The 11,260-nt window shown below is 44.0% G+C and overlaps 3 protein-coding genes across 3 annotated transcripts; 1 reads left to right on the top strand and 2 right to left on the bottom strand.

Annotated features, from left to right (window-relative positions):
- Nucleotides 1–56: 56 nt before the first annotated feature.
- On the bottom strand, nt 57–3,857 carry rad51 (RAD51 recombinase). Its single transcript, XM_079179956.1, has 10 exons — nt 3,824–3,857; nt 3,367–3,469; nt 2,972–3,109; nt 2,650–2,767; nt 2,453–2,544; nt 2,216–2,310; nt 1,977–2,090; nt 1,604–1,733; nt 1,171–1,292; nt 57–744 (listed from the first exon to the last, which is right to left on the bottom strand). The coding sequence occupies exons 2-10, from the start codon at nt 3,448–3,450 to the stop codon at nt 621–623; spliced, it is 1,017 nt and encodes a 338-aa protein (XP_079036082.1). The 5' UTR covers nt 3,451–3,469; nt 3,824–3,857; the 3' UTR covers nt 57–620.
- A 476-nt stretch (nt 3,858–4,333) lies between these two features.
- Nucleotides 4,334–5,307, top strand: smim8 (small integral membrane protein 8). Its single transcript, XM_079180932.1, has 2 exons — nt 4,334–4,595; nt 5,036–5,307. The coding sequence occupies exons 1-2, from the start codon at nt 4,467–4,469 to the stop codon at nt 5,192–5,194; spliced, it is 288 nt and encodes a 95-aa protein (XP_079037058.1). The 5' UTR covers nt 4,334–4,466; the 3' UTR covers nt 5,195–5,307.
- Nucleotides 5,308–5,717: 410 nt separating this feature from the next.
- Nucleotides 5,718–11,241, bottom strand: ddx51 (DEAD (Asp-Glu-Ala-Asp) box polypeptide 51). Its single transcript, XM_079180349.1, has 16 exons — nt 11,042–11,241; nt 10,444–10,751; nt 10,029–10,219; nt 9,778–9,928; nt 9,314–9,459; nt 9,121–9,192; nt 8,928–9,034; nt 8,628–8,736; nt 8,381–8,526; nt 7,766–7,958; nt 7,528–7,643; nt 7,307–7,423; nt 6,744–6,845; nt 6,593–6,656; nt 6,346–6,480; nt 5,718–5,848 (listed from the first exon to the last, which is right to left on the bottom strand). The coding sequence occupies exons 1-16, from the start codon at nt 11,062–11,064 to the stop codon at nt 5,831–5,833; spliced, it is 1,998 nt and encodes a 665-aa protein (XP_079036475.1). The 5' UTR covers nt 11,065–11,241; the 3' UTR covers nt 5,718–5,830.
- Between the last annotated feature and the right edge of the window lie 19 nt (nt 11,242–11,260).

The following is an 11,260-nucleotide window of genomic DNA, read 5'->3' as shown; positions in this document are numbered from 1 at the left end:
TGGTAAAACAAGTTTAATTTAGCTACGACGCTTATATACAGAAGGTTGTGGTGAAGACGAACACAGAGGGACAAACCAGTAGTGAGAGAAGTGACACGACAAAGTAAAATAACTATTCTCAAACAAACGACAACATTCAACAGAAACATGAAGACGAAGCTTCAAAAAAAGATGTCAAACTATTTAAAATAGTTTACAAAACTATTTTTTTGACCACTCAAGACAAAACTCAAGAGGTGCATCGCACCCAACAAAGAAATAAAAAGACTTTCCAATTATGACCTAGCATGTCATCTTTAGTATTTTATGTAATTATGAAGTAGTATCTCATAGAGTAACAGATCTTGTAACTGAGATACTATGTCATCCTTTCCTTTGTTGAGTGAAAGAAAAGGAAACGTTCCATCTTGCTGTTGCAGCTCCAGGTCCAGGTCCTGCAGCCTGGACCTTCTTATCCTCTCTGCCTCAATCAGCATCAAACCAAATCATACAACCTCCGTCTCTGGGTCACCCGTCAGTCCGAGGCTCTGTGTGAAGGCCGCACACAACTTTAGTCCGGGAATGAGTCAGCCGGTGTGACGGTAACATTTACCACCCTGCTCCCTGCTTCCTCCGCCAGCTCAGTCCTTGGCGTCGCCCACTCCGTCAGCGTTGATGGCAAACATGGCTTCAGACTCCGGCAGGCAGGGCGAGTCGTAGATTTTACAGATCCTCGTCTCTCCTCGGCCTTTCCTCAAGTACAGACTGCAGAAAAAAAGAGACCACTTTTTAAACGTAGTGTCACAACTCGTACGAACACTCGTTCTTTAAGTCGAGATGAAAAATGCCAAATCAATTACAAATAACCTACTTTGTAGTTTTATATTAAAATGATTATCTTCAGTCAAAGCTTCATGTGTTAAAGCTGCATTCTCTCTAGTGTCCATCAGGGGGCGACCCCTCTGGTTGTATAGAAGTCTATGAGAAAATGACTACTTCTCTCTTGATTTATTACCTCAGTATAGGTTGTAAACATTGTAAACATGAGTTTATGGTCTCAATCTCTAGTTTCAAGATCAGAACACCAAAATGTTCTTGCATGATGTCCATAGAAGTCCTGGTGTCATGAGGCTGCAGCCGTGACCTCTTCTCGTACCCACTCATCTCTATTTAAAGTATCCAAACACTCACCGTGTGGTGGAGGCGTGAGCCATAATGTTTCCCCCGATCGGTTTCTTGGGATCTGCGGAAAACATGGCCGCCCCGTCCACCTGCGCCACCACCTGGTTGGAAATCACCACTGCAACGCCGAACTGTCGTGACAGGGTTGAGGCAGACAAAATTACTTGTGATACAGAAAAAAAGAAATCCCTTTTTTGGGCGTTGATTACAGCGCCATCATGTGGCCGATCGGAGTCGTATTTCTTTGGAAGCATTCGCACATTATTTTCAGTTATTGGGCAAAGTTTAAAAGTCTCTAGCTCGTTGCAGGTCACAGACAACAAGTGTCAAACTGACACAAAGTGAGGAATTCACCACACTCGAGTTATCCTAAAACAGCAAGAGCGAGTAACATCATCACACAACCAGCACGTCTCAGCCTCTCACGAGTCCAGCTGCCTACCTCGTCCGCCAGCCGGAGCAGCATGCGGAGGAAGCGTCCCAGGTGTCCCTGTCGGGCCGACAGCTCACCTCTGCCCGAGTAGTCCGTTCTGTACAGAGCTGTGGAGCTGTCCACTATCAGCAGGGCATACCTGACACACAGGGAGGGGGAGAAATACAAGTGACCTTCCGGTGAACGTGATCTCACGTTCATTTCAGTACGTCTGTCAGTAATCGATACATAAAACCAAATGAATACAAAATAAAACAAACTACATCCTGCAAACTGTACTTTAGGTAATATTCAGATGTGGAATTTCAAAATAAAAGCCATCTACAATGCCGTATACTGTCTAAATTCAGATTAGTTTACTAGAATGTTATTTCTGACTGACCTGGACTCGGCCATCATGGCGGAGGCTTGGTACAGCAGCTGGGTCTGATGGTCTGTGTTGAAGGCTCGGGCGTAGGCCACGTTGTCCAGAACGTCACTGCCCACCAGCCCGTACCTGAAAACACGGAGAGTTCCTCCTATTTTACATTTCTAAATGCACAACAGGCAGGACGGCAACATATGGGGGATGGACAACACGGACGCAGAAAGGACGTCCCAAAAATATACATGCCGACTCACCTCTCAGCTACAGCGAGGAGTCTCTCTGGTCTGAAGGTTCCCTCTGTGTCGATGTACATGGCTTTACCTTCTCCACCCCCCTGATCAATGGGCAGCTGTGGACAGAAAACACAAAGTCATTTTTAATCTTCAGCACTCACTGTTAACCAGAACCATTACAGGTGTGTCACATTGTTCTGTGTTTCATCAGTCCAGTCGCTCATATTTGACTTTGTTCTACACTGAGGCCGTCTCTACCTGACAGGTGACAGCGAGTGTGTGGCACAGCTGGGTCTTCCCCGTCCGAAACTCCCCGAACATCTCTGTGATGGAGCCGGTCTCAATCCCCCCTGCAGGAGAAACAAATAAGTCAAAAATTAAAACAATAAACTTCACGTCCCCCCCCCCCCCCCCACATGGTGCACTCAGAGGCTGAATATTTGGGTTTTACGGACCCTGCAGGAGTTTGTCGAGCTCCTTGGAGCCTGTAGAGATCTGGATGATCTCGGCTCTCCTCTGGTGGAACTCAGTAGCTGTGGTGAAACCCATCGGCACAAGTTTGGCAGCTTCAGCCTGGGAAGGAAGGAGAAATAAAATGACTGAAAATACAGTGCATTAGAAGAGAAATATCTGCTGATAACAGGTAATATCAATACTTGAAATATGTTTCATTTAGAAACAGAGTAACAGAGGGGGGGGGGGTTCGCTACACCAGGACAGTCTGGTCAGCACTCATGGATTCCTCTGGGACACTGAAAGAAGACTATTGTTTCTTACTAGAATCTTGTCAGCCTTGGCCTCACTGATGCCTTTGATGTTGAGCAGCTCCTTCTTGGGTGCGTAGGCCACCGCCTCGATGGTGTGGAAACCTGCGTCGCCCAGCTTCTTGATGTCGCTGGCACCGACCCCACATTGCTGCATGCGGAGACATTAGAACAAGAGACAGCCCAGCATGAATCCACCGGGAGAGAGAAGACCGCAAAACGTCGTTGGGTTTTAGGAACAGTCCTGCTAGTGGCCTTGACCAAGGAAAGTGGGTCAAAAAACGTTTCAACCCAAAACCAAAGCCCCACTCAGGCAGAACATGGGCGATTAGTTGTGCAAAGTGCAGGATACACACCTCCAGTCTGCTCAGAGGCTGTACAAAGTGAGGTATAATGCAGGATACACACCTCCAGTCTGCTCAGAGGCTGTGGGCCGAAGCTTTCTTCCTCCTCCACCTCTGTCTCCACCCTGGCCTCGCTCCTCATAGCCATGGTCTGAGTGTGAAGAAACCTGGTCAACAGAGAGGAGACAGGGGGGCTGTGTGACAGATAATCATGGTGATGTCTTCACTACAATAAGCAAGAGTCTGGTTGTCATAATTCCGTGACGTGTGCTGGTAACTTAACGTACCCGGTGAAAACAATACACAACCGGTATGGCTTTAACCCTGTTACTGCTTTACCGTTAGCTTGTTAGCATTAGCGCTGTTTTCGCATCAGTTCGCTTCTTTTCAGCAGCGTTAAACCGCCCAAACTAGCAGATAAACCGACAAGTTAACTACGTCCCGTGTATCTCACCTGTGGTTTCTAATAATATAATATAAAATGTTTCATTTGATAAAGCCGCAGGACTCGCCTAACCTACCTGCTGTCTGTCTTCTAGCTAGTTTCCCTCGAACTCGACTGTTTGATAAGCAAAAAGCTCCCGCGCGACACACAAACAAAACGTGATGACGTTGTTCGTGAAGACGTCGAAAATTCAACCAATCAAAACGCAGCCGATCTATCCTACAAAGTAAAAGTTCCAACAGGAAGTCCTAACGCTGTAAAGCCTGAACCATCTTCTTCTTCTTCTTTTTTTTAGGTTTATTGGCGGTTGGCAAAGAATGAATTGGCGCATTACTGCCACCACCTGGTATGGAGTGTGGATCAGGATGTCTAGTTAAAATATATATATAAAATAAGGTAAAATAAGGTAAAATAAGATAAAATAAGATAAAATAAGATATTTAAGAAGAAGTAGAAGAAAAAGAAAAAGAAGAAGAAGAAGAACAATTGTGAATTTCCGCCCACAACCACCAGGGGCGCTGTGACATTTGAAGTCCTCACTCTCCTCCTCTTCTTCTTCTTCTTTAATCTCGTCTCCATCGTTGACTTTGAAAACATGGCTACGCTTTAACGGAAGCACCGTAGACCAAAGGACCAAGAAGGTCTGCAATGTTCATTTATCGAGCTTCGTTGTCATAACATTTCTCTAAAAAGCCGCGGTTCATAGGTTTTGACCGGACATGGCGGATAAAGACGTCGGTCAAGGGAAGGAGAGTCCCGGGGAGAAAGGTTTCCGGACCCCCGGACTGAGAGGCGCACAGACCACGACCCTGTTCAGAGCTTTCAATCCGGAACTCTTCATGAAACCGGTGAGACTCAAACAGACAAACTCTCATTAAGCCAAATAATAATAATAACAATAACTTTATTTATAGAGCACCTTTAAAAACAAAGCAGCAAAAGCAAGACAATAATAACAACAGAAAGATCAGTGAGACAGTATACACTGTCTATATATATATATCACATAAAAGCCAGTCTGTAAAAATGTGTTTTAACAAGTTCCAACTAACTGTTGGAACTTGTCTCTGTATCTGTAATGTGTAACTTGTTTTGACGTGTAGTTTTGGAGATAACTTAAAGTTAAAAACTTCTCTTTGTCTTTAAATGATACTTGGCACCTGTTTATTATTTAGAAAGTGTTTTTTTAGATGACCTTTCCTTACTCAGAATGAGACAGTTCACCTGCTGCTGGATGAAATGTCCTCCAAAGACCTTCCCTGTAACATGAAGCTGTGATGTTTTGCAGAACAAACCCGTGATGGCGTTCGGACTGGTGACCATCACCTTGTGTGTGGGCTACCTGGGCTACATGCACGCAATGAAAGACAACGACCAGCAGCTGTACGAGGCAGTCGACAGCGAAGGAGACAGATACATGAGGAGGAAGACTTCCAAATGGGACTGATGGCACGACGCGTTCTATGAGAACCTGTTCTATAGTACTGTGTGTGTGTGTGTGTGTGTGAGAGTGAGTGTGTGTGTGTATATTGTAAGGACAGACTAAATTAAAACTGGATTGAAAAAAGGAACCCTGTCAAACCTTTCTCTAAATGCTTCCATTAAACTTTTCCAATCTTTAAAAACAACAATTTTAACACAAACCCAAAGCAGACCTGATGTGTTGAAAGACATTTGAAGATGTTTCCTTCATCTGTTGGATAAATATAGTTTCTGAATTCATGAATATGATTATTTATGATGTATTTATTGGTGTAGTTTTGGCCCTAAAACACTGAGTTATATGAATCTCACCCCTGTACACTACTTATATGTCAGAGACGTACTGATGTGAAGGATGGCTAAACTAAGGTTCACGTTTAGTAAATAATGCCATTATCCACCTCAATCATTACCTCACTTAAAGGAAATGGACATTGAGAACTGGCGCTGTGGCGCTTAAATCACCAGCTGCACCACACAGACAATTTATGTTTTATTAAACAACATAAAAAACTCCAAGTACAGCTGAAAAACAAAATGAAATGTGTTCTTCGTGAAGCACAGACGTCCGCTCGGAGGAGGATCAGTCGGTGTTGCTCCGTTATTTGGCTCTCTCATCCTGTAGAGACAAACAAAAGGCCTTTGCATGAGATTTGCATGAAAATGACAAACTACAGTTAGTTTTCAGGAGGTGGAAGATGGTAACAACGGCTTAAAGTTACTAGAGGAACTTTCCCTTAGTGTTGATTCTAGAGGTCCCTGTGGACGAAAGTGGGAGTGTTTGAGCACCAGTCTCTTTAAAAAACCTAATTTTACTGATTTTGTCTGATTTCACCAGAATCCAAACCGATGACGAGCATTAAGAATAACTTTATAGAAATACCTAATCTTCTCGCTGGATGTCTTCAGATCATTTAGAGGCATCGGTGTTAAATTTAAACTGTTTCATAACCAGTTAAAAGTTCCTCGCAGTAACTTAAAGTGTAACATTGAAAATGATCATTTAATTGATAATAATGATTGAAAGGGAGTTCAGTTTTAATCACATAACGACCAGATATGCACAGAAACCTTTGAAACCGTCTCAACATTGAATGACTGTGTTTGAGATGGTACCTTGATGGCGTTGGCCAGCTCCTGCAGAGTTTGTTCATATCGGGCCTCCATGCCCTTCAGGTTCTGTGGTTTAACGATCTGCTTTTGAATCCCGGGGGTTCCTGCTTCCACCACCATCTGGAGGAAGTTCTTCTCCTGAGTGGGAAGAGAAAACAAATATTGTTTCATAGCATCTTTACATCCTGTTTATGCTGTTCATACTCTTATCATCCATATTCAATCATGCTTGTCTGTAGAAGAGCTCCACCTGTACTCCCAGCAGAAAGGTGAAGGCCAGGCCGGGTTTCCCTGCTCTTGCTGTTCTTCCAATCCTGAAAAATAAAAAAAGGGACAAAGTCTCAGTCAGAGACACAATATGACGGAGCTACAACACACAACATGGATATTGGACGGCTCACCTGTGAATGTACGTCCGGATGTACTGCGGCGCGTCGTAATTCACAACACATTTGACCCCGTTGATGTCGATGCCTCTGGCAGCTGCGTCTGTGCTGATCAACCTGCAGGTTTTAGTTTGATTCATTGCTCATTAAAGCGCCCACTGCAGGAATTCACAACAATAAATAAATAAATATACATTAAGAGAATACTATATCTATATATTCCCTTCATTAGGTCTATGATCATGATGACTACTTTGTGGATGCACTGCTTGACTCTTTCTCTACCGTTACATACAGCACATAGAAACAACAGCGGGAGTTTTGCTGCCTTGTGTGTAAATTGTTTTACATCCAAACTGCTAATTTTTCTGACTGTTGTTTTGGATAATAGATGCCGTGTGTTTTATCTTTCTAAAGCATGTACAGTATGTAGATGGACTTGAAATTAAATGCCTGATGAAGTTTGCTGTACTGGAACACAGACGTATCGTAAATGTTGACAGTGTGCCGGAGCTGATTTTTCGTTACTTTGGTTTGTCGCTTATTCTCCAACACAACTGTGTGCATTCAAGACTCACAGTTGGATCTTTCCTTGTTCAAACTCCTTCAGCGTCTTCTTCCTCTCAGCGGGAGAGAGTCGGGAGGAGAACTCAGCGGCCTGAACTCCACCGAAGAGCTGCACCAGCAGATAAAGTCTGAGGAGGAAGAAAAATAAACCAGTCAGGCCACGCTGAACAGGTACTATATATATATATATATATATATATATACACACAGAAACAGTGTTGCCCTCTCCGACCTGTGTGCAGTCTCTCTGGAGTTGGTGAAACAGAGGACGGGGCTGAGCTTCATGCGCAGGATGAAGTGGAGGATGAGGAGGGGCTTCTTGCTCAACGTACAGGGAACGTAATACTCCTAAACACACACACACACCAAAAAAAAAAAAGGTGCAGTCATTAACGAAGTGAGCTGAAGTTCAATCATCTTTGTCCAACGGTACAGCGCCTCCTCCCTGAAGGTAGACGGTCATCTCTTACCGTCAGACCTTGGGGGAAGTCAAAGCCGCCCTGTGTGTGTGTGAGGGCTGCCGCTGTGGTGCTGCTGGAGTGACTGTGGATGGAGCTGAAGAGTCGGGGCTGGTGGAGGCCCAGCTGCTGAAGCTTCTCCGGGTTCTGTGTCAGTGTGGCAGAAAACAGCAGCTTCTGAAGCGGCATCTGAGGCGGAGACAGACTGAGAGGGGACACGGATAATGATTTATCTATATTTAAGTTACTGTGAAGAACTTTAAACTGGTTATGAAACAGTCTCAAATTGATGCTGATGCATCGGTCCAAAGGTCAAAATAGCTCAATTAACTAATTGTTTAACAGAAATGTAAAAATTATCATTTGTGAGGAGTTACGTGCTAGCCAGGCTAGCCGTTTACCCCTGCTTCCAGTCTTTATGCTAAGCTAGGCTAACCGCGTCCTGACTCCAGCTCTGTACTGAACACACATCAATCTTCTTATCTCACTCTCGGAAAGACGATTTATATTTCGTAACATTTTTGAACTTTTCCTTTAATAAAACGTTATTAAACTCTGCTTGAATGAAGAAGAATCTGAGTTACTTCTTTATCCACCGAAAAGAGACTTCAGGTGTGAAACACTCACCTGGCTGCTGTGACGTACGCTGGCTCAGTCCGCCTGAAGATGGACCCGACGTCTGCGCCGCCGCCTGATCTGTACACCGCCTTCACCACCTGACTGAGCCAAGACTGGTGCATGCTGTCAATCATCCTGTCAGCCTCGTCAATGATCTGGGAGGGATGAGAGAACGAAAGCACACCAATGGTAGATGGTGGACAATGTCACCTATTTCTGCTATTTGGTTTTAGTTGCGCAGGTTTTAAGAACTCACAAGAAACCTAAGGTGTTCCAGACTGAAGCCTGAGTTCTTGTTGATGTGATCGACCAGTCGACCCGGAGTGGCAACAACGATGTCAGCTAAACTGCGTCTCATGCTCCCTCTGGAAGAAAAAGAAGCTATCGTGAGTATTGTACAAATACCAAGTCCTGATCTGATATTTATTCATTACTGTGTTCAATCATTCTCCTAATGGTTTTGGTGCCCCTTGGTGGTGGTAAAGAGAAAGACAACCATCTGCCATCGTGGAATAAATACTTCTTAGTTTCAATAATACAACTTTCATCCTCTCACCTGAGTTCTGAGAGTGAAGCCTGCTCTGCAGCAAAAGACTTCTGACCAGCCAGCATCACCACTTTCAGAGAGCTCCCCTCAGCGTATGATGTGAACACTTTGCAAACCTGCACAGGAAGAACGTGTTCAGACTACAGAGCTGAACATTACTGGATTATGTTGTGTCCAGACTTTTGTTTTGAAAGGTTCTGACCTGCTGGGCGAGCTCTTTGGTCGGCAACACGGCCAACGCCCGGACTTCACACACCACCCGCTCCGTCAGCACCTGATGGTAGAGAACGTCTTTATGTAATCTGGAGAGTCTCTCTTCTCACACACACAAACACACAAACACACAAACACACAGTATGAATCCATTGCTGAAAGGTTTTTTGAGGGAAGCTCACTTGTACGACAGGTATGACAAATGCGAGAGTCTTGCCACTGCCCGTCGGTGCAGACACACATATATCTCTGGGCTTGTAGCCGCCTCGTCCGATCAGCAGCCCCTGCTGTGCGCTCTCCAAGATGGCCGGGATTACCTCTGCTTGCACTGTGAAAGGGTGAAAAGGTGACAGTATTCTTCAGAACTTTGTTCCTCAGGTGTATACACACAGACTGCATATGAGAAGTGGATGTAGTCACCAATACACCAGACTTTTCAAATCACAACATCCCTTCACAGTGAACTTTTCAGCTCCAGAGATGGATATCTGATTTATTATCACAAACTAATAAAGCAAATAACACTGATGGAACATAGCAGACATATTTGAACTAACATCAACATGAAATGAAAATGTACAGGCCGGTTCTGGATCCTTTAGAAACTTGCTGCTGAATGTAAAGAAATACAGCCGAGTGTCATCACCTGGAAAAAGGTGCTGAATTCCACTATTTTGCAGTTTTTTCACGAGCAGAGCAGAAAGTCCCGGGAGGTCAGAGATGGGGACCAGGTTGCTTTTTATGTCTCTGTGAATCACATCAGGCTGAGCGAGCCACTGAGGCAGAACTCTGTGTACCTGAGAAAAGAAGAACACACACACACACACACACTAAAACTCTGGAGGTTTAATGCTAAAGCTATCGGAGAGCCTTTAAGCACCAAACGAATGACTGTACCTTTTGGACAGGTTTGTTCTCGAATCCTCCCAGAACCGTGAATCCAGTTGGAGCAGAAGTCTTCTCCGCGGTTTCTTTTAGTGTAACGTTTTCTGTCTCCGTCTCCATCTCCTCTTCTTCTCCTCCTCCTGTGTCCTCCTGTCCGTCTCTTTCTGTCACAGGAGTTTCTGGCAGATCTTTAACTGAAATGCCTAAAATCCCAAAGACAGACAAACTGAATCATCTGTCATCTACGTGTATTGCAGAAGCAACATCACAATTTGTAACCGGCCGTAACAGTACAGGGCTCAGCAATAAGGATTACACGCACAATGTAACAGTGAAGGAATGTCATCATATCATAACACCGATCATGTGAATGATGTGATATGAATAGATTACCCAGTGTGGTGTCAACATGTGAGTTATTACACACCTGACTGAACCTTTTTCTTCTTCTTCTTCTTCTGTTTCTCGTTCTTCTTTGCGTCTTCGACAGGCTCATCGTGATTATCAGAGTCCGCATCTTCTGATTTCCTCTTTTTGTGCAGTTGAGGCTCTTGACCGCTGTTCTTGTCAGCTTTTCTTTTCTTTTTCACATCTTGTTGTTCCGTCCGTTCTTTAGGCGGGCGTTCTTTCCTACTCTGTTTCTGCTTCTCTTTTGCCTTCTGCTGCAGCTTAGCCAGTAACGCCTGAGACCGGGACTCCTTTGAGACACTCTCACTTTCCTCCTCTCCAAGGTACCTGTGAGCAACACCACAGAATGCAACATGTTACAGATTGTTCAGTCCAAGCAGATAATACGTTCTCAGTATCAGACATTATATGACACATCATATATATATATATATATATTCTATGTGACAGGTTTCTAAAGAGAACTGTATTGCTTATTACTTTTGCTGTATGATGTGAAAACTATCTCTACTTATTATCTCAGAAGCTACGCACATCTATATAACTCTAAGATCATGTAGTTATGTGACAAACGGACAAACTATGGAAGCTAGTGCAGAAAATAACAGCAACTTTACCTGTTTACAACAAAAAGAGACATTTCAAAAGCAAGATAATACACTCCAAGAAGGTTTTTGTATACTTGTCAGCTATTCCGCATTTAGAAATGATTAAGCCTGAATATCAATTAACGTCGTCGGGATTCGTGAACAGCTCTGATTCTTTAAAGTACACTAAACGTTTAACTTCTACAACAACCACCGCTTTCTCATGTGTTTTCCACACTTCACTAGACG

This window comes from Pholis gunnellus (genome assembly GCF_910591455.1).
Source record: "Pholis gunnellus genome assembly, chromosome: 19".
NCBI lineage: Eukaryota > Metazoa > Chordata > Actinopteri > Perciformes > Pholidae > Pholis > Pholis gunnellus.
This window is presented reverse-complemented; position numbering and strand designations above follow the sequence as displayed.